The sequence below is a fragment of the Python bivittatus genome, unplaced genomic scaffold, assembly GCF_059951505.1.
Source record: "Python bivittatus isolate LINGU-HERP-01145 unplaced genomic scaffold, Pbiv_v1 ctg000700_np1212, whole genome shotgun sequence".
Classification (NCBI taxonomy): Eukaryota; Metazoa; Chordata; class Lepidosauria; order Squamata; family Pythonidae; genus Python; species Python bivittatus.
In genome coordinates, this window is record NW_028277098.1 from 59,692,749 (window position 1) to 59,716,664 (window position 23,916).

Sequence of the window (23,916 nt, forward strand, 5' to 3'; positions counted from 1 at the left end):
ACTTTCTTCTCATTGGGTTTAAGCTACAGAAAGCTAACACATTTTTTGATCCTAGTGTTATTATCAATGCACAGTGAAAGCTGAGCAATATAAACTCACACAGAACAAGTATGTTTTTATGGAAGAGATAAATCTATAAGATGCATTAATTTTTTCCCCTGTAATAAGGCTCACGCACCTCCCTCCGTGTTGTAGCAATATGCCGTGTAATGTCCTGAGCCAAACCCTTTCCCGTGATGCATCACCACAGCCGAGAGGTCATAGACAAAGGTCTCTTTGTCAAGAGAGGAGAAAGTATCCCTGCAGCAGTAAGGTTCCATGTTTAATACCTGGTCAAAGAGGACATGGACCCCAATCTTCTCACGGTGATTACGTCCAGACCACCTGCAAATTGAAAACATTTAATCAAAAGGACTTTTAAAATGGTGGAGAACCTCATGCATCATAAAACACTTATATTTGAAAAAGTTTAATATTCTAGTTATTGTCACTATTGTATACAGTACCTTTTCAATTGTATGCTTTTTCAAATTTACTTGACATTAATTTAATAATATGTGTTTTTAAAACTTTGTTATAAAATAACTTCTCTGATATAATATTTGAAAACTATTCTGCTTTTATTTACCAAATCCTTGACATATTTTCTGAAATAGATTATCAGTAAGATAAATGTAATTATGCTAGGACTGAGTTTGTACTTAATGTCCTGGGAAACTGCCAACATTGATTATGCTGCCAGATATATAGATACAGATATTGATATATATTTCCAGGAAGGGAAGGATATGTCTTTCTCCCTTAGAAACCTCTGATGAGAAGAACAATAGTATGTATCTAGTCACCATCAATTGACACAATAAAAGAACTCTCATTCCTACAGGTTAATACTACAAGAAACGTTTTCTGCTATGGCTAAATCTAGTCACAGAAATGTGATTTTTAAGAAACTTTTCAGAAGCTTCAAAGAAAGGGAGGCAACAGAATTATTCAACAACTATATAATTATAAAACCTTCAAAGACCAGAAGTGAGTTTCCCTTTACTGTAAACTGATCATTAAAAGATACATGATGCTGATGAACAATTTCTTCCTAATTTTCCTAATTAATTGTGCAATGCTTTACAATTCACTGCAATCTGCTTTGGGGGTATCCCCTGTTTAACAAACATCAGCATCCACAACTGAAGCAGTAGTGCTATTATAATGAGTTGCTTCCAACATAATGTTTGGCTTCAAACCCACAAAGTGCTGCAATTGTATTACTAGTATTTTCAACTGCTATGTGTATGGACATACTCCATTGGCAGTGGCACTCCTAGGCAAATGGATGAATAATTTTCTACCATGTCTATACCCTAGGTTGACACAAGTAGATTTTAATGTCAAATTTTGAAAAGTTTTCCCTTGAATCGCAACTTGAAATAATTCCAGCATACAATAATTTGAATCCTTATACAATAATTAGAAGAGGAATCAACAATTGTTACGAATATAGCAGATACATAAAACTTGGGAAATCTGTTTAGAAAAGCAAATATACATGAAGAAGTAATATAATGGACTTTTTTTCAGAATTATTCAGTAGCAAACAGGATACTAATCTTTTACTATGTACATCACATATTTACAAGTAGCTACCTCCTTTGTGCTCTGTAATAGTTCTGACAGAAAAATCAAAGAGTAATGTAAAACTTCCAATTATCTTCAAAAATAATATGGCATATATGGATTATATTTTGAGGTCTAGAAATAATATAGTTATAACCATACTGCCATTTCAGATACAAAAACGACTCCACATCTCCATGACCTTCAATTCACCTGAATCGTTTAAGGTGCAGCCGGAGGACCTGAGGTAGTCTGTAGATCATTAACTGCTTTTTAGCTTCACTTAGAATAAGAGGTTTGGGAGAAGACTTCCGTCGTTTGCCTATGTAACATTTAAGAAAGACACAAAATCTGATGAGTTAAAGGGGAAATCTTCCAAAATAAAAGTTGCACACAACAAATTGTCTCTCCATTTTCAGCAGCCATAATCTAAACAATAAAGGTGGGAAGGATAAACATTTCTGGAATTTCTGCATATACCTTTTTCAACAACTTTTAGTTTTGGTGGGGTTTGGGGGAATTGCTTTTTTAAACTGTAATATGCCTATTTTTAGGGCTTACTCTATGGTTTTCATAGCTTCCCACCTCACAATGGTGGGAAACTGTACATTTTCAACAAACATGGTCAAGGGGAATTCCAAGGACCACAAAGAAGATGTTCAAGTGGTATGAGGCTTTGAGCTACAGGTTGCTTTCTCTTGAAGTATGGTATTGCAGCCTGATTTCTTTAGCCATATGTAGACTAGTTATGGATTTCAAAACCAGCTCATTTGTCATTTCATGCAGGAATTATTTACAAGCAGAAGAGTTATAAAAAGAGAAATACAAGGTGCATTCTCTTACCCAGAATTAATTTTTTAAATACCAATTAAATGTTAAATATAGTGGGAATGAAAAATAAGGGACAGGCATTAAACAGTCTGCCTCTCTCTTTGCTATTTAAAAGACTGCCTATGTCAAGTTCAGTGTTTCCCTTTCATAGCTGCCTCTGTGGGAACCAAAATATATGCACCATTCTTCTGAGCTTGTGAAGTGGAACATGAGACCCGAATACATGCATTGTACCAGTGCATTGCCAAGTTCAGAGTAAAGTTTCAAATGCAGAAAATTCATGACAGGTACCTAGTATGAATCTGAAATCTGCCTGCTCCTAGTCATCTATATATACTGTAGCATTTTGAGAAATCATGGCATTACTAGACTTATTCTTCTTCAACCATTACAGGTGGTCCTTGAGTTATGACACCATTCAAAGTTACAATGGCACTAAACGAGTACTACTTATGATTAGTCCTTGAAGTTTCGGCTACCGCAACATCCCATGGTCACGTGATCGCCATTTATGACCTTCCCTGCCAGCTTCCCACAAGCAAAGTCAACAGGGAAGGTCGCAAGTCACTTCTGCTGTTTTTTCTCCCGAGGAGCCCCACTATGGAGTATGAGATCCCAGAGAGCCCCCGCTCCACAGTGCTTGCCCATGGCCCCCACTGGTCTGCCTGTGGCCCCTGTTGCTCCACCCACACTCCATAGGGCCTGCTGGTGGCACCCCCCCCCCCCCGCGGCACCCGCACACACCCCTGTGCTTGCCTGGGACTCCTGCCTCTTCCTGCTTAATGACCTGCACAATCCTGGGGTTATGATGGCAACCAGAACTGCCAGGATTGCCATCCCTAAGTGATGCGGTCACGTGACATCACACTTTACAACTGCATCACTTAGTGACAGAAGTTCCAGTCCCAAATGCCATTGTAACCTGAGAACTACTTGTATTGCTTTCTCCCCATATGCCATTCCTTTCACTTTTCAGAAAGTAAAAAATCCTAAAACTAGGGTAGCTAGACTATTGATTATATATGTGCTTTTGGTTGTACTCCAAAAACTGGATAGTTTCCAAACAGAGAATTAGCGTGGAAAAGATTTAATTATAAATGTAACAATTATTCCAAAGACACATTTAATTATTTTTCCCTTTCGTCTTTTCAAAGATTAAAATTTGATAGCAAAATCTGGAAGGTTTCTAGGGACTATCGCTAGGGTTGTAGGGCAAGGTTGGGCAATGTTTTAATGACCAGGGGCCACTGTACATTTTTTTTAAGGGGGCAGGATTACAATGGTTGATCAGTGAAGCAAAGTGGGCAAGATCATGGCATATACTCTTTTTGGATAGGCCCAGATTTTTATGTTTTTTTCTTCTTTGTAGAGTGGGGATTTAGGGTTTTGTATTTGCTTTTCAATTAAACTAAGCTTATTTATGCCTTAAAAACATAGGTTTTGACTGCCTCCTAAAAATGGCAATAAACTGTATCTCTGGTTTCTGACAACAGTGGCTGAAAAAAATTCTGGACATTCCAAAACAAAAGCTTAAGGGCTCCATGCAATTGTGGAGCCTCATCCAGCCCTGTCCTTTTTAAGGGACTATAGCTAACTATTTCTTTCCTTTGAGAGAAATCAGTCTCTGTCAAGAAATGTTGTTTTCTTGTGTCTCCAGCACACCTATTAGACATCTCAGCAATCTGGCAGAAAAATGATAGATTTATTTTCTTTGCTTTATTTTTTTTGGGGGGGGAAGGGAGATACAAGGCACCGCAGATCTGTTGACAGTTCTTTATGGGAGTGAAACTCTTCTACAATCTATGATCATCTGCAGTCATTGATGATATTATGTAAATATCATTATTAACAACTTTCCTGAACTCTTTCGTGGTAATTTAAAAATCATAAAAGAGAACCTATATCAGCTTTGCTCATCTGGTATTATCTAGATGTGCTGGACTTGAATTTCCACATTTCCCAGCCAGCAGGACTTATGGCCATACTGACTGGGAATTCTATGACTTGACATCCCATACATCTGGAAGCACCTTTTTGAAAAAGACTGAGCTATAGAATTATAAAAGCATATAAGCACATTTCTCATCAGGTTCAATGAGAACATATACCAAAATAGACTTTTCTTACTGTTACACTGGTCACATGCATAAATTCTCCCTTCCAAAGCTTCTGTTTCTGTGAATTTGGCCAACATTTCAGTCAGCATGCACTCCGTCTGATTAACAGGCACAATCCCTTTATTGATAGAGTGATAGCGTTCAGGAAATTCCAGGGAAAGATCCCAGAAGGGTTCCACAGTATTGGATTTATAGTTACACGTTATACAAGTGACCTATCAAGCAAAAAAGAATATCAGAACATTTCAATAGAGACAAAAATGGTGATTCCCATGGACTTTTTTTCCAGTCTGAATGAGCCAAATCTGTAACCATCCATAAGATAGAGATTCTGTTTTAAAATTCTCAGATAAAAGGAATCATCTTAAAAAAAATTATACTGTGTGATTTTATTACCTTCATACAACTCTTTAGTATAAGATGTGATTTTACTACCTTCACACAACTCTCTACTATAAGAATTGATTTTGCCCTATTGAAATCTGTGCCTAATACAAAGACTATTCTGTTAACATAAAATCCATCAGATGTTAATTTTAAAACGTTTTAAAAAATCAAACTATTTAACAATTAAGCAGGAGTAAGCTGAATGTGATTTCTAGATCCCTGGAATTACCCAGTACTGCACTGCTGAAATGTGGTCAACTGCTAAATAACAGTAGCAGGACTGGGGTAGGAAAGTATGTATGTATGTATGCACACGCGCGCACACACAAACACACATCCTACCCTCCATCCCCATTCCAACTGTGCCCTGTACAGTGGTATGGTATTACTGTTCTGTTCCTCTGGCCTTCAGCTGACAGAAAGGAAAAAAAAAAACAGAAAAAAAAGTGAGGCCTCCAGCTGGAAAAGGTGCCTATTACTACATTTGAACTTTCTTTTCACTATAATGAGAAACATTCAAGCATCATAAAGGTAGCTTATGTTTAGTCATGAATGTTCCTGATCTCAGTACCATTCCAAGTACCTCCTCAATATTATAATATTGATCATGTCATTGAACCCTACTCTTCCAAACTGAGAAACAAATCTAAAACATAATATATGGCTTGTTTAAGTTGGTCCTTCTCCAAAAAGCCAGGAACAGTTGCTAAAAAAGCAGCTGGAATGAATGGGCATGTTCACTACTATCCATCAGCTATACTTCCCAAGCAGTACAAGCATAAACTCCAGTTCTTTAATGTATTTGTATGCTCAAATGTATTTTACTTATTATATAACGGCAGTATAGCTCTTCAATACATAAAGAGTTCTTTTTGTCTATTTTCTTCCTAAAAAGAACAAATATGATGCATGTATTTATCATAACAGTCAGTGACATAAAACAGGTTAAATAAAGAAAATGTGTTATTCAATTTGCCAGGTTTATGAAACTTGGAGGCAAGTTGCAACACTGCTCTATGTAATACAAAATAATGATTTGACAGTATATGAGCTTCAGCTTTGAGCAATCCCTCATTATGACTTTTTCCCACACTTCCAGTGTTAGGAAAAGTGGTGGACTGCTATAGATAGCCTGAACATTAGGGAAGAAATCAGAGACTGTAAAAGACAGCAGAGTTCGCAAGACTGAAGCTCATTAAGCATAATGCCAAACTACAAGGATCTGAATTTACACAAGAACCAGCTCATAATATCTATATAATATGTAAGTGAAAAAAACCCACAGAATATTAAATGCTATTTTAAAAAAAAGGTAATTGTTTTTGCAAAGATCCTTTCTGACTTAAAATGTAAAGCCAGCCTCATTTTATCAAAATATTCTTTTGAAGAAATAATAAAGCTTGTAGGAGTCATATGAAAGTATGGCTGGGATACTTAAGGATGCATAATCAAGGAAAGAAGAAAGAACAGTCCCACCTATAGTGGTCATAAAAACCTTAACAGCAACAAGAGCCTGAAGGGGATGAATCAAATCAAACCACAAACACACACACAATTCTCTGCTAAATTTTAAAAGCCCATCTTTGGCTGAAACTAGAGAAAAAGAATCATGCAACATTTATACTGCATTGGAAAAATATCTTAATTCTTTTTCTATGTACGAAAATAAGTATTTCTGGCTGGGCAAAGGATTGGATAACATGCATACCTGACTGAGTAGCTGCCCATGAAATATGGTGTTCACCACTTTCAGGACCTGCTTGGTAAGCTTCCTCTGTGAAAAAGGGATGAGGATCCTGCGTTTTGTTCCTTCAGATTCCAGCTCTTGCTGCACTTTGTCCAACAATTCACAAAGAAATTCCTGAGCATCTTGCTGATCATAACCCCGAAATGCTGGAATCAAACTCCACACAGAGTGTAACATGGCAAAAGGAGACACTGAAGCCCACTTCCCAGACCACATGACTCTGAAGAGTGTGTGCAGTTCATGACAAAGAGAGATGTGCTTTGAACTTGGCTCCTTGGGCTGTATTAGTTCTAAACTTTTGCTTATTGAGGACCCCCCATTTAAACCAACAGACAGGTTTTGCCTGCCAAATGAACCCAGTTGATCATTTCTGCCTGACTCAGTAGGAGTAGGTCCACTGACTAGCTTTCCAGACATTCTAGATTTTCCAATCACAGTCTTAGCTAAGAGTTCTTCAGTTTCACAAAGATCCAGCGTCAAGAAACATTCTCTAAATTTCTGGAGGTGACTTAATACTTGAAGGATAGAGTTCATGTAGCACGTATTTCCCAAATTCTTTAGTCCAGTCACACCAGGAGTCATGAGAGGTTTACGCCGGATGGAATAGAATTGCTTGAATTTGCTACTCTGCACTCGTCTTGAGGTAGGGGAACTTGCTTCCATATCTCTGAACTTCCGAGGAATCAGATTCTCTCTGCGAATGTGCGATAAAAGCCTAGCACTTTTTCTTGGAGGAGTGTTTGCCAGCTCCTCCAACAATCTCCGTTTCATCTCTTGACGCCGCTGCCTGGCCACTTCTTTTTTCCTCTCCAGTTCTTCCATTTGCTTCTTTTGTTCTAGTTTTCGCTGGCCTCTAGAACTCTTATCAAACCATGTTCGCAATGCTTTTGCAAGCAACGACTGCCGTCTATACCAGAGAGCAGTAAGCATCTGAGGTTGTCCCTGAGGGGCTCTTTGATGGTTGCAAACATCTTCCCCCAAAGCCATTGACCGTAGTGTCCTACCACTTCTAGCAGAAGGATCATGCTTCTGACTTTTAACCGCAGACAAAGAACTCCTCAGTAATTTCAGGTCACCCTCGGGATTATCATTCAATACATAGTCTTCACAAAGGTAACAAAATACATACAGATCATTTACTTCCATAGCCAAAGGATGCCTGGTCTCTTCAAAGTGTTTAAGTGCATGGTCCTCAATATATCTTCCACAGGCCACATGGGAACATTTTAGGCAAGCCCAAATGGATTCCGTGGTGTTACAGTCCATGCAGTGCCACTTCTGGGGGTTCAGAATGGAATGATCCTGGGCAAGTCTTAGCCGCCCAACATGTTTGCATCTATCCATGTCTTACATAAAGCTCCACTGCTTTAACCTTACAAAGTAGGCAGAAAGGAATGTGATTACTGCACACAGTCAAAAATATATCATACAAATTCTAGTATTTTCTTTACAGTATCACATATTTGTAGAGTTTAATAAATTAATAAAATAGGGAAAAGGAGAATGGATAAATTCCAGGCATGTAATGTTTTACTAATTATCTGGTCACTACAAGTTTGTTTTTGTGGTATAGAGTAAAGCAGCCTGCTGGGAAACTAGTAGACTGTGCAGTTGGTTTGGCCACTGTGAGAACAGATTGCTGGACTAGATGAGCCAGGAGTCCAACCTAGCTGGACACTAATTATGTTTTTATGTTTTGTGTGTGTATGTGTATGTATATATCATTCAATTAATTCCTGTTGTCACATAAAATCCAGGAAAACTCATTAACCAAGGTTGGTTTCTAATTTTGGATTCAGCATGGATATTTAAATTATATTAATGTTGTTTCATATTTTGGCTTGTTCTGAAGTTACACAATATTACTTTCCCAGTTTACACAAAGCAGGAAACTATTATGAATGAAATATTGCATTGTTTACAGTGTAAAAGGAGTGCAAAACAGCTGTCTGCATGGATACCTAAAGTCTTGTATCTATTAAATACTGTCTGAAGATAGTTACAAGGTCCAAATCTGATTAAGTTCCTTATAACTATGGCTTAATGAAATAATTCTACTTCAAACTAAAACCTTTCCCTTCTACTGTAATATTTTAAGATTAAATACTGCTCCATGTTTGGGCATAACAGAAGTACGGTTAATTTAAACTAAAAGTGAAAACTTCCAGTCTTGCAGCTGTTCTGGAAACGGATGGATGGATGGATGGACACAGACAGACAGACAGACAGACACACACACACACACACTTATACATACATACATACATACCTACACAACTGGTTTAGAATGTGGTGGCACAGGTAGTGATCAGTATGCCATGATACACCTGCGTGTTACTAGTGCTCTGCTGCACTGGTTCCCAGTTGGTTCCCAGATGCAATTCAAGATACTGGTTATTTACTTATAAAGCCATTCATGGCATAGGACCTAATTATTTAAAGGATTCCCTATCTCCAGTATTTTATGCCCAGCCAGTAAGATTGGGCAGAGTGGGTACATTCCAGGTCCCCTCAATTAAACAACATCACCTGTTAGGACCCAGGAAATGCCTTTCCTGTCACAGCACCTGCCCTCTAGAACAGCATCCCCATGGAGATTCATATGGCTCACACCCTTCAGTTGTTCTGGAAGTTTCTGAAGACCTGGCTTTGCTCTCAGGCCTGGGGTCAGGATGGCTGCCGTGCTCCTGATGGTTGTTGTGTGTGTGTGTGTGTGTGTGTGGCAGGGGGGTTGGTGTGTTGGTTCTTTAGACATGTAAGGTTTTTTTTTCTATTTTATTGTTTCCTGTCTTTGGATATAAGCTGCCTAGAGTCATCTAGGAGTCAGGCTGCCTCCAAATCCAAAGAAATAAATAAAGTATATTATCTTAAACCAATGCAATTTGGGGAAAAAGTTATTCTGTAAGGTGATATAAATGGATGAGTGGGAACAGGATGAGATAATACCAAAAATGTGACTGGGCCCTTCGAAGACCTAGGAATGAATAAAAATGGTGATAGTCTGGTAAGAATCTGCTTAGAAAAGGTCTGTTCTAAATACATTGCTCAAGCATTAGTCTATTCATGTGCACACACAGTAAAGGAATGAAACTAAAGCATCAATGATTTGATATTTATGATGAATTTATTTATTTATTTATATTTATATTTAAAATTTGGATACCACCCATCTCACGAGAGAATTACTTCCAGAATTATTGAAGGATACAAGAGAGATGGGAAGATCTGAATATGAGACAGGTTATTAAGAGTGGATCATGGAAAAATGGATTTAGAAGAAAATGAAAGATATAAGATTGCAAGTATAGAAGGTATACTTGCAGAAATACTAAATATAGGTGTGAGTTGCATACAGAATGGCCCTAAAACTTGTTTAAAATGTATATAAAGACTTCATCTGGACATGATGATTGGAGGCATGTAATTACTGACCCCTGATACAAAAGAAAAGATAATCATGAATACTAAAACTACCAGATTAGCTTATTAAGTGTTCCTGGAAAGGCATCTAACATTAAGTATGACTGAAAGGGTATGAAAGGTGACAGTGAGAAAAATTTGGGAAGTGCAACGAGGCTTTTGCGGGCCAGTAGAGTGCAAATCAGATTTTTGCTCTTCAACAAGTCACTGAGATTATGAATGTGAAAAAGGAAGGTTTTTTGCATGTGTTTGAAGAAAACATATCATAACATAAATAGGCTTGAATTATGAAATGTTTTGCAACAATATGAAGGTTTGTTGCTAAATCCGAGAAAAGTGGTATACGATGGAAATAAAACATTCATGGGAATTAATGGAGTGGTTTGACACCGAGCAATGGTTTGACATTGAGCAAGGAGTTAGAAAAGGATGTATGATACAGTACTGGATAATTTTCATCCAGTCTCCAACCTTTCCTTTTAGGGAAGATTTTGAGAAAGTGGTAGGTACACAACTTCAGGGGTCACTAGAAGAAGTGGATTATCTGGATCTTTTCAGTCAGGTTTCAGGACAGGCTATAGTACTGGGACAGCACTGCTCATGTTTGTGGTTGATCTTTGGAAGGCTTGAGATAGGGATGGTACATCCACCCTTGTTTTCTAGATCTCTCAGCAGCTTTCCATACCATTGATGTGGTATCCTTCTGGACCAGCTTTAGGGGTTGGGAGTGAGAGCTACTGTGCTGCAGTGTTCCCCTCCTTTCTCCAAAGCCAGTTCCAGTCAATGTTGGTGGATATAAATTGAGTGCATGTTATGGGAGAAGAACAGATAGTCAACTCAACAGCAACTGTTGTGTGTGTGCAAGTTTGCAAAAAGATGCCTTAAGTATTTCATTTAAGAATTTGATTTTGTAAAAAAAAAACAATGTTCAGAATCTCAGGATTCTATGCCAATCATTAAAAAAAAAAAACATTTTCATGTTATGTAAGAAAAATGGGATTCTAGTCTAGTATGTTTTTTTATTCTCTTTCAAGATTTACACTTACAATCAGAACTGCTGGGAATTGTTTCACTAAAAACTATTGGCACAGAAATACAACAGGTAGCCCAACAATCAAGGGCACATTTAATCCAGCCAAGTGAATACAAAATATCAGAAATTAGGCAGATAACGTCTGGGGAGAAAGTATTCTAAGTGAAAGCGTGTGGGTTCTGGCCATGGTGAATTCTTCCTTGAGTGAGGGGGTTGTTCCTGCACCTCTTCAGGAGGCTTTGGTTCACCCCCTCCTCAAGAAGCCACCTCCTTCCTGGTTCACCTCCTTCCTCCAGGGTCAGTTCCAGTTGGTGGTGATCAGGCAGAAGAGATCCCACCCCTGCCCCCTGCCATGCAGGGTGCCACAGGGGTTGGTGCTCTCATCTTTCCTATTTAACATCTACACAAGACTGCTGGGTGAGCTCATCTGTCGCCATGGGGTGAGGTATCTGTACATCTCCGCCCCTGGCAACTTAAGCGATGCTGTGGACATCCTATCTTGGTGTTTGGAGGCTGTGAGGATCTGGATGGGGAACAACAGGCTTCAACTGAACCCTGGGAAGACTGAGTGGCTTTGGGTTTTGAGCCCCTCTGGTTCTAGGATTTTACCATCTTTGGTACTGGATGGGGTTGCACTGACCCAAAAAGACTCTGTGCACAATCTAGGGGTCCTCCTGGACCCATGACTCCTGCTCAAAGAGCAGGTGGCAGTTGTTGCTAGGGGGGCCTTTGCACAACTTTGTATTGCGCGCCGCTTGCGCCTATTCTGAGATCAGAGGGACCTACTCACAGTCACTCATGCCCTAGTCACCTCCTGGTTAGACTACTGCAATGTGCTCTACATGGGGCTGCCCTTGAAGAATATCTGGAAACTTCTAATAAGACACACATTACGCCTCTGCTTCATGAGCTCCATTGGTTATCAGTTTGTTGCCGGGTCCAATTCAAGGTGCTGATGTTGACCTTTAAAGCCCTTTGTGGCACGGGGCCAGCCTATCTGAGGGACTGTCTCTCTCCAATTTCATCTGCCTGTCCTACTAGATCCAGCAGAGAGGGCATGTTATGGGTTCCATTGCCTAGGGAGCTACATTTAGCAGGCCCTAGGCGGTGGGCCTTTTCTGCTGTGGCACCTGCACTGTAGAATCTTCTTCCCCATGAGGTAGGTTGGCCTCGTCACTGTTGAGCTTCTGGAGGTCCCTTAAGACTTGGTTATGCCAGTAGGCCTGGGGACCCCAGGGGATGGGGGAATTAGTGAGGTGGCTCTCTTATTTTTAACATCCTTTTATTCTTTGTTTTATTTTTATTTATATATTTTTAATATATTTATTGACTGTTTTTAGCTTTGCTGTACGCCACTCAAAGTTGCCTGTAGTGAGATGGATGGCTTTATAGTAGTGGTAGTAGTAGTAGTAGTAGTAGTAGTAGTAGTAATAATAATAATAATAATAATAATAATAATAATAATAATAATAATAATGTGGTGTCCTATTGATAAATTTATTTCATTAGAGAATTTCTATAAATACCAATTATTGGTGTCTTTTCAGCACTAGGTGGAGTCTTTCCTGGCTTTTAAGTATTAAATTGTTGGGGATGGTTTTTAACAGCTTTTTTACTTCCGACTCTTGCTATGATAGAAAATAGCAGTAAAATGTGCAGATTATTATAAATTACTCTACTTATATTGAAGAATGGCAAAAAATGATTCAAAAGAAAAAAATGTGTATTTTTAGGATGGAAATAAATATAGTCAGCTGTGCCAAAATAATAAATTATACTAAACCATTAAACTGTATTGAAATATTTATCTACAATTCTGAACTCTTTCAAGAGAAAGTGCATTTATAAATAAAATAAAAGCTGTTGAGTTATAGTAACATATACAAGAAAAATGTGTATCAGAAACAGTTGAAGCTTGGAGAATATAGAATTAAGTACAATATAAATGCATGATATATCTATTGTGAATCTATGTTTATTTATAATAGTCCTTTAAGATGTCTAGTATCTTTCTCAGACTTATTGTTAAACAATAAGTTGGTCTCTTCCATTATAACATTAATGGAAAAAACATTTAAAACATAGGCTCAACTACAAGAGCTGAAATTGGCAAGATGGGAATCAATTATTCTCAGGCCCAAAAGAATTGTTATATAGAACAAGTGTCTATAACTAACATGGCTTAGAAAAGATCAGCCCAAATCTATTGATTCTAAAAGGTAGGAGAAAAAGGCCTAGGATTTAAACCCTGAGCCTGACATTTTGACAGTTTTATTTCTATGTTTTGCAGTAGGCAGACCCTCATATATATAAAAATTCTTTTTTGCTTATAATGAAGAAACATATATTTCCATTTAAAGTCTCTAAAGCTTCTGCTGCTATTGAAAGCAGGGTTGAATTTCTGGAGAGTTAATTTGTATTGCTATGGTTGTTGAAGTACAACTTCTACCAGCATAAAGTTCCAGTAGAAGCTGAGTTACATACAAGTTTTATATTTTGGTATTTTTTATCAAATTAATTATGTTAAGCAAAATCCTACAAAAGAGAGTACATGACTTTTAAGTAACACGACAAAAATCATAGGACATAGTAATAAGCAGCATGTAACAATTAATGCAGTATTTCTCAATAATAATGGGAATGAAATGCAAATAGCTGCAACAAAAGAAGCATCATGTACAGTAATGATTTATTAGTGTCATGAGCACTGATGGAAGTACTTTCCTCTGTGCTTAGCGATAAGACATGAATTCTCTTGTGTTCAGGTTGAAATGTGGCATATGCTTTTTCAGGGAGAAAAAGTTCAGGCCAGAAAGAAACATAATTTATGACAAGAAACTATACTCACCGATTCATATTTAAATCTTCTCGCAATTCAATAACTGGAGGCTGGAACATCCCCATTTCAGTCAATAGGAGTCTCAATTCTTCTTTCAGAAGCTTTGGATATTCATCAGACAAAGTAATGCAATATAAAAGCCCTAAAGAGAGAAATATCATCATGAAACAAATATATAGGCTCTGCAGTTTTAGAATGTGAACCATTTTTCCAATTTCCCTATCAAGGAAAATGTAATTTAAATGATAACAAAATAAAGCTACCTGGAAGCCACAGAAGTAACACACAGTGATGAAGAAATGTTACATAGAAATTATTTTTTTAAAAATGCAAACCTTCTGCCCTATAAGCATCTGCTAATCATAATCTTTAACTAATTTTATGAATTGCAATAAACTATGAATTCTAATGAACTATTTTGATTTGAGGTTACAGAGAAAACAGCACTTTGTGGGAGAATTCTATCATAAATTTAGCTTTGGTTATTACATGATTTTGGAAATGTGTCTATATAAAGTAATTACAATATATATTATTCTTCAATCAAAATAATAGTATAGTATATTGAGTTTACAGAGGACTATTTACAATGGAAAAATAACTTACTTCTGCACAGTGAAAACCAATCAAATTAACAATACCAGCTGATGAAAAGTTTCATCATTCCTGTGCAAAATACATTATTATAGATGTGCCTGATGGGACTTGCAAAAGAAAAGAATCCCCCACACCAAAAGCATCTGTGACAATATAGTAAATCATTCCACACATTGTTTTGTGCTCACAACTAACAGAGTTGGAAGATCCTTTGTCCTAGAAACAATCCAATTTATCCTCTGGGGGGAATCTCTCTATTTGCATGTGTTCGGTCTCCCACTAAACAGATTTCAATAGGAATGAAATCTGGGTTACCCAGAGTAGGACACTGAGAACCTTTTATGAATTTTAGCAAAGAACAAAGAAGCATCGGATAATATTAAGATGGTGGGTGTGGGTGAAGAAAGAACTCTGGAGAAACTTATCTGAGAGAATGAAAAGTGTCTTGTTCTTTCATGAGTGTAACTATTCTTAAAAAAAGAAATCAAACCACACAAGAGATAAACAGACATAGATATCCACTACTTCTGTGAACAAAGCACAACCCATAAAATCTGTATTTTAATTCACAGCCATCACTCCCAATGAAATAAAGCCTTACATGTCTTGACAACTGTCATATACTTTCTGTTAGTTGTTCTCTTGCTGTCTTCCACAACTGCAGTTTTCTCAGAAGAGTGATCTGTTACTTTTATTTAAGTGTCATATATATTAATGGCAAAATATAAATAATACCAGAGAGACTACAAAGGAACAACCATAGCATTTTAATATATTAGGTGAAATGAACAAAATCAACTGCACCTCTAAAGGAGAAATATACATCAGAAGCATTCTGTAAAGCTAATTTTAAGACAACAACAAACATGTAATTTATTAAGATCCTTTAACAACATAACTAGTATTCATCTGTACTGTTATTTGTCAATACATTCAAAGGCAATGTTTTAGAAACTATATCCCTATACAGAACGCCAACTAATAAAAAAACCCCAACCCAATACAGAAAAATTGCATTTCTTCATAATTAAATAGCTAAACAGCAGATATCCCATGCATATGTTGTTTAAAACCACACTATAAAATATTGAAAAGTGTAAATAGTACAAAAATAAATGTGGCAGTCAAGTCTAAAATACTGTGAAACAGTCATATATTTTACAATATTGGAAAAAGGAACAATAAAAAAATACTTAGAAGCAATGATTAACAAATGTGACTCTCTAATATTATTCTTGTACTATTAATTTTATTAAATCTGTATTGTGCCATTTTTCCAAGGAGTTCACAGTAGCTCCTTTTAGTCTCCTAGCTGCTCCACCAGATATATACAATTGAGAGAACTTGATCAAAGCCAATCCAGTTTCTTAGCATTTTTCAACAATCACATAGAGGTATACTATGGCCTGGAATAAGATTGAATAAGTATATTTTATTCTCATATAAGACTGTATCTCAGTAGAGACTCTATATGATTCTGTTGGTTTAAGTACTGGCTTAAACAAATCTGGGGAGGCAATTCTGTAGCCCTGCAGTTCTCAAAAGTGTGGTCTGGGGATCCCTTGGGTCTCAGAGACCCTTTCAGGAGGTCTGTGAAGTAATATAAATAAATATTTTAAAATTTCTCAGTTTTAATTTTTAATACAGTAAATATAGATAGATATAATCCACATAAACAAAGCTCTTTGGAGTCCTCAATAATTTTTAAGAATGTAGAGGAGTCCTGAGACCAAAATGTTTGAGAACTGCTGCTCTAGCCCAACTAATTCTGATAGACAGATACCAGTCTTCTTGGAAGAAACAATTAATGAATGACCTGGCTTTTTGGGGGCTCACCCCCCAATTTGTGTCCAACACTAGGCTTGGATGACGCCTGGAGAGAGCACAAGCAAAGAATTTTAGATTTTGATTTACAAAGAAATAGAGCCAACACTTCTTATCTCTTGTACAATTCCCCAATTGATTGATTATGCACTATCAAGTCATTGTCAAGTCTTACCAACTAGATACATAGATTTTCTCCATGACAATCTTTCCCTAACCTGGTCTTTCAGGTTTTCCAATGTTGTACTCATTGCTACTGTAACTGAATCCATCCACCTTGCTGCTGGTCAACCTCTTCTTCTCTTTCCTTCCACCTTTCCCAGCATTAGAACCTTCTCCAAGAGATGCTTTTTGCATAATGTGTCCAAAGTAGGATAATTTGAGCCTGGTCATTTGTGCCTCGAGGAATAACTCTGTGGGTTGATTTGTTTTCTTGGCTGTCCATGATATTCTCAAGATTCTTCTCCAACACCAAAGTTCAAAATTGTCAATATTCTTCCTATCCTGCTTCTTCAAAGTCCCCAATACTTGGATCATTTATTAGTGCTGCCTCACAGAGGACTTTCACACTGGCACATCTGGATGCTCTCCCCTCAATGGTACTGTTGGATAGATGTAATTGTATTCCTTACCAAGAGCATTTGTATATTTGCTCAAACTTTGAAATTGAGATAGTAATGCACATGCGTCTGACATATCCTATCTACCACTTATGGAGGGTAGAATTAATCTCCTCTTTAAGTATAAACTATTCAGAGCACTCTCATATGAAAATCACGTGCAATATACTAAACAGTCAAGATTGGGAAGTCTCTAAAACTGTAGCCAAATTCTGTACCATCGCTATGACAATTAGACATTTTTGGACCTGACTGCATCCCCAGGACCCCTTCATGGATCACTGCCTTGTCGTGGCGAAGGGGCTTGCGTAACTCAGTGAAGCCATGAGCTATACCGTGCAGGGCCACCCAAGATGGACAGGTCATGACAGAGAGTTCTGACAAAATGTGGTCCACTGGAGAAAGAAATGGCAACCCACTCCAGTATCCTTGCCAAGAAAACACCATGGACAAAGTTAAAAGGCTAAAAGATATGATGCCGGAAGATGAGCCCCTCAGGTCGGAAGGTGTCCAATATGCTACTGGGGAAGAGCGGAGGGCAATTCCAAGTAGCTCCAGAAAGAGTGAAGCGGCTGGGCCAAAGCCGAAAGGACATTCAGCTGTGGATGTATCTGGAAGCGAAAAGAAGGTCCGATGCTGTAAAGAACAATATTGTATAGGTACCTGGAATGTAAGATCTATGAACCAAGGCAAGCTGGATGTGGTCAAACATGAGATGACAAGATTGAACGTCGACATCTTGGGAATCAGCGAATTGAAATGGACGGGAATGGGTGAATTTAATTCAGGTGACCATTATATCTACTACTGTGGACAAGAAACCCTTAGAAGAAATGGAGTTGCACTCATAGTCAATAAGAGAGTCGGAAAGGCAGTAATGGGGTACAACCTCAAAAACGACAGAATGATCTCAGTGCGTATCCAAGGCAAACCATTCAACATCACAGTAATCCAAGTCTATGCCCCAACCACTGATGCCGAAGAGGCTGAAGCTGACCGGTTCTATGAAGACCTACAACACCTTCTAGAACTAGCATCAAAAAAAGATGTCCTTTTCATCATAGGGGATTGGAATGCTAAAGGAGGAAGTCAAGGAGTAATCGGAATAATAGGCAAGTTTGGCCTTGGAGTACAAAATGAAGCAGGGCAAAGGCTAATAGAGTTCTGTCAAGAGAACAAGCTAGTCATAGCAAACACTCTTTTCCAACAACACAAGAGACGACTCTACACATGGACATCACCAGATGGTCAATACCGAAACCAGATTGATTACATACTTTGCAGCCAAAGATGGAGAAGCTCTATACAGACAGCAAAAACAAGACCAGGAGCTGACTGTGGCTCAGATCATGAGCTTCTCACTGCAAAATTTAGGCTTAAATTGAAGAACGTAGGGAAAACCACTAGACCACACAGGTATGACTTAGATCATTATCCTTGTGAGTACACAGTGAAGGTGATGAATAGATTTAGAGGATTAGATTTGGTAGACAGAGTGCCTGAAGAACTATGGATGGAGGTCTGTAACACTGTACAGGAGGCAGCAACTAAAACCATCCCAAGGAAAAAGAAATGCAAGAAAGCAAAATGGCTATCTGATGAGGCTTTACAAATAGCTGTGGAAAGAAGGAATGCGAAAAGCAAGGGTGAAAGGGAAAGATATAAGCAACTGAATGCAGATTTCCAGAGAATAGCAAGGAGAGATAAGAAGGCCTTCTTAAATGAACAATGCAAAGAAATCGAGGAAAACAATAGAATGGGGAAGACTAGAGATCTCTTCAAGAAAATTGGAGATATCAAAGGAACGTTTAGTGCAAAGATGGGCATGATAAAGGACAAAAAAGGCAGGGACCTAACAGAAGCAGAAGAGATTAAGAAGAGGTGGCAAGAATACACAGAAGAACTATACAAGAAAGATCTTAATGTCCCTGATGTCCACGCTGGTGTGATCACTGACCTTGAGCCAGACATCCTAGAGAGTGAAGTCAAGTGGGCCTTAGGAAGCATTGCTAACAAGAAAGCTAGTGGAGATGACAGTATTCCAGCTGAGTTATTTAAAATACTAAAAACTGATGCTGTTAAAGTGCTGCACTCAATATGCCAGCAAGTTTGGAAAACGCAACAGTGGCCACGGGATTGGAAAAGGTCAGTTTACGTTCCAATTCCAAAGAAGGGCAATGCCAAAGAATGCTCAAACTATCGCACAATTGCACTCATTTCACATGCTAGCAAGGTTATGCTCAAAATCCTACAAGCTAGGCTCCAGCAGTACGTGAACCGAGAACTACCGTATGTACAAGCTGGGTTTCGAAGAGGCAGAGGAACTAGAGATCAAATTGCCAACATTCGCTGGATCATGGAGAAAGCACGAGAGTTCCAGAAAAACATCTACTTCTGCTTCATTGACTATGCAAAAGCCTTTGATTGTGTGGATCACAACAAACTCTGGCAAATTCTTAAAGAGATGGGGGTACCAGACCATCTTACCTGTCTCCTGAGAAATCTGTATGCGGGCCAAGAAGCAACAGTTAGAACCGGTCATGGAACAACCGATTGGTTCAAAATAGGGAAAGGAGTACGACAAGGCTGTATACTGTCACCCTGCTTATTTAACCTATATGCAGAGTACATCATGAGAAATGCCAGGCTGGAAGAATCACAAGCCGGAATTAAGATTGCAGGGAGAATCATCAATAACCTCAGATATGCAGACGATACCACCCTAATGGCAGAAAGTGAAGAAGAACTAAAGAGCCTCTTGATGAGGGTGAAAGAGGAGAGTGCGAAAGCTGGCTTGAAACTCAACATTAAAAAAACTAAGATCATGGCATCTGGACACATCAATTCCTGGCAAATAGAAGGGGTAGAAATGGAAGCAGTAACAGACTTCATTTATTTGGGCTCCAAGATCACCGCAGACGGAGACTGCAGCCATGAAATTAAAAGACGCTTGCTCCTTGGGAGGAAAGCTATGGCAAACCTAGATAGCATATTAAAAAGCAGAGACGTCACCTTGCCGACAAAGATCCGCATAGTCAAAGCTATGGTTTTTCCAGTAGTAATGTATGGCTGTGAGAGCTGGACCATAAAGAAGGCTGAGCGCCGAAGAATTGATGCCTTTGAACTGTGGTGCTGGAGAAGACTCTTAAGAGTCCCCTGGACTGCTAGGAGGTCAAACCAGTCAATCTTAAAGGAAATCAACCCTGATTGCTCATTGGAAGGATTGATAATGAAGCTCAAGCTCAGATACTTTGGTCATCTAATGCGAAGAGAGGACTCTTTGGAAAAGACCCTGATGCTGGGAAAAATTGAAGGCAAAAGGAGAAGAGGACGGCAGAGGATGAGATGGTTAGATAATGTCACTGAAGCAATGAGCATGAAACTGAGCAAACTCAGGGAGGCAGTGAAGGACAGGAAGGCCTGGCGCAATATGGTTCATGGGGTCACGAAGAGTCGGACACGACTTAACGACTGAACAACAACAACAAGCATCCCTAGGTATATCTAGTGCAAGCAAGAACAGGCTTTTATTGGATGCCGTGTAATGTATTTTTTAACATGTGTTTGGCCCATGACCCTATATATATACTGTATATACAGTACAGGGCCTGTGGAATAATCTAGCCTGAACCTGGTCCTCATGCCCCAGATCTTCTTCCCCATGTTTAAAACAACATGTATGTCCCTGGCTGAAGGATTATTTTTTCATATTTATGTGACATTTATCTAATAATTTCAATGAAGTTGAATTAATTAGAATATAATGGATGGGATTGCAAAATATTTTCTGAGACAAGGAAAACAATTGAGGAAAACAAATTCAAGAGGATAGTTCTCTCTACAAAATATTTGAATTAGCTCCCTAATGTCTTGTCTATATTTTATTCTAAACAGACATGCCTTCAGAGAATTTTTATCAGATGACTCCAAATATGGAGAGTGATTAAATTGCTTTTTAATTTCATTTTTTACAATCAAGTGTATTTTAAAACAAGTAGCCTAAAATATATTTGAACATTTTTTGTTTTTTTATTCTTCTTTTAGTGTTACAACTTGAAGTAAGCATACTTGTGTGTGTTTTACTTTATTTAAAAATCTTAAAGTTGAGCTCAAGTCCTGACTTTGCAAATATATCCATAACATTTTTAGTAAGAATATAAAAGTAGTTTGCCATTGAATTTTTTCAACTTCCCAGTTTAGCTACAGTCCTGGTAGCTACCTATCCAAGTACTAACCAAGCTTCTAATCCTGCTTAACTTTTGAGATCAGTCAAGCCCATTTATCTGGGTTTTCTTAAGCACATAGCCAACTGAAAAAAGAAATGATACTTCTATACCAGGGTGGAGGCTATTGTATCCCACCCAACACTTGACACTAGAACTTCATTAGCCCACTTAAGGATGGATTTCATATCCACTTAGATTTTTATAATTAAAAAGCTCCTTAAGCAAAATTTCAGCTTCCCTATTAAAAAAAATGCTATTTACAGGTTAAAGTCTGCATCAATATTAATTTAGCTTTATATTTCTCAGATTTTTCAAACCCGAACTAATGTTGCTAGATCAGCACGTTTTTCTTTAATGATGACACCTTTCTAAGCAACAGTGGATGACAGGTAATACTCAATCTTCTCTATAGTTCAACTGCTCAAGGAGAGAGAAGGCCTTTGGCCTCACAATATGGCAAATGAAATTCAGACAGTTCCATACAATGCCCACTGCCTCAGTTGCTACTTTGCATTACATTTTAGTGAAGATGTTTCTGTTGGAGCATCAGTACATTCAGAGGGACCCAGAGTCTACATGTCCATGAATTAAAACCTGTCATAATAAAAACTTTATCTAAACACACCTCATGAAGACTAATAAACTGTTTTCATGCACCTGTTAAGACTGAATTGTTTAAAGAAATATATGTATGTATGTATGTATGTATGCATGCATGCATGCATGCATGCATGTCGTGCTGTTCCCTAGGTATAGCTAGGCTTACCAGATATCTGAACGGGCAAAGGAGGACACGGACAACTGGAAAAGGGGACAAATTGGGGGGGGGGGGAACTAATTCTTTAACTTTCTTGGCTTCCACAACAAAAATTACAGTGGAAAACTCAAAAAAATGTACTGAGGCCTACATGTATATGAAATTAATTTTTCCAGCATCAGAAAGACTGGCTTTCAGTTACAATATTTTTTCCAACAAATCTTTACTTTCAAGAACATATATTAGTAATAATATAGAATTGATGACAACACACTTTTCAAATTTCACCATAGAAATGTATGACAAGTCATGTGATCTACAGACTATAGTGATCATAGATTTGAAGGGGCTGGATTGAAGCCAATTGTTGGAATCAGGAAATAAATTGAATAACATAAATCTAGGCTGTTGAGTCTGTCAATGGATGAGAGAAAGATTGAAGCAGACAATTTACAAGGTTACAATACACAAAAGTTTGAATGACTGTTATGAAAACAGTCCTAAATATTTTTTTAAAAAAGTCATTAAAAAGCCAAATAATATTTGATTTTAAGGCTATGCCTGTTGGATGGAGGACAGGAGGACAAAAAGAACATGTCCTCCTTTTGCCAGATGGCTGGTAACCCTAGATGTAGCACAGATTCCTTATAAATTTATTAATTAATGTTGCATCTTAAAAACTGTAAATAAATGCTTCTAGCTTTTCTTGTCAGCAGTCAGATAATACTGCCATGTGTAATCCTGAAACTGATTCACTTTAATGTTATGTTATAATTCTGTCCCTTACCTTTGGTTTTTAAGCTTCCTGGCATATTTAAATATTAATACTGTTCAAGTCTAGATCCTGAATCAGAAACTGACAGGTAAGAAAGATTTTGAGAGTCTAAGTCCTTATATCTTCAAGATATTATTCCAGAACACAAATCAATATGTCAATTAGCCACCCATCTTCCAATTAAATATTTTACATTACAATCTATGAGCAACACCAACAATGCTTAAAAGAAGCATAATGCACTACCTTCTACAGCTGAATAAAAGCAACTACTAGAAAGGGCTAGAATATCTTTAAAAAAATGAGGTTGTTTCTATTTAAAAAGGCAGTGCAATGTCAGAAAAAGAAATATTTGGTTTAAGGATTAGAGGACAGAAGTTTTGTGAGGTCTTCCCCATGTTCCAAACCACTTCTTTCATTTAAATCTAAAGTGCTGCACATCCCTTATAAATAGCCCCAAAATGCAGTTGGGGATAATTTCAAAAGATTGTTAATTTACTATTTTGAATTGTATGGGAGAGCCAAAGTTTTGGACAGGAATATCAGTTATATCAACAACCAACAATTACTGAGCTTCAAGGCCAAGAAGCACAGGGCAAAAGGTCCATTAAACCATGGGAAGAATGGGAGAAAGAAACACTAGAATTAAACCACAGTGAACATAAAAAGGGAATTTCACTTTTACATTGACAGAGGATAATCAACTGTTTTAGTGACTTCTTTCTAATAGACAATAAAGATTCTTATCTAGTCATGCTATGCATCAGAAAGCCTTAGTTTATGAGCCTAGAACCTAGTTAAGCTATGTCCTCTCAAGCACCTGAGAATTTCTGCGAGGTCATGCCACTGAGCCTGAGAGGTTGTTTGTATTCTTAGTTAACTGCAAACGATCACATTTCCAGGAAAGGAAAGAAGATATTTTTCATTAAAAAAATAAACATTTACAAAACAAAATAAGCCTGTTGAATAATTGCAGCTTCCTCTCACATACCATTTAAGATTAGTCAATACAGACTTTATCATTTCAACATAAAATTAGTGTTTACTTTATCTTCCTGACCCTTTTTTTGGTAACTAAACATCATTTCACAAACCTCTCTGAATTACATGCTACCAAATTGTATTTAAAGTT

General features: G+C 37.7%; 1 protein-coding gene across 2 annotated transcripts in view; it reads right to left on the bottom strand.

The window, feature by feature from the left end:
• The window catches only part of USP49 (ubiquitin specific peptidase 49), a 64,834-nt gene that overhangs the window by 7,661 nt on the left and 33,257 nt on the right, over positions 1-23,916 (bottom strand). Inside the window, exons 2-6 of one of the 2 annotated variants that reach the window (XM_088153342.1) lie at positions 13,995-14,127; positions 6,655-8,065; positions 4,570-4,774; positions 1,825-1,933; positions 179-384 (exon numbers count right to left, since the gene is read on the bottom strand). In XM_088153342.1, coding sequence (XP_088009468.1) covers positions 179-384; positions 1,825-1,933; positions 4,570-4,774; positions 6,655-8,037 — 1,903 coding nt within the window. In that variant the 5' untranslated portion in view covers positions 8,038-8,065; positions 13,995-14,127. The remainder of the gene's footprint in view (positions 1-178; positions 385-1,824; positions 1,934-4,569; positions 4,775-6,654; positions 8,066-13,994; positions 14,128-23,916) is intronic. The other variant, XM_088153343.1, reaches the window with a different exon arrangement.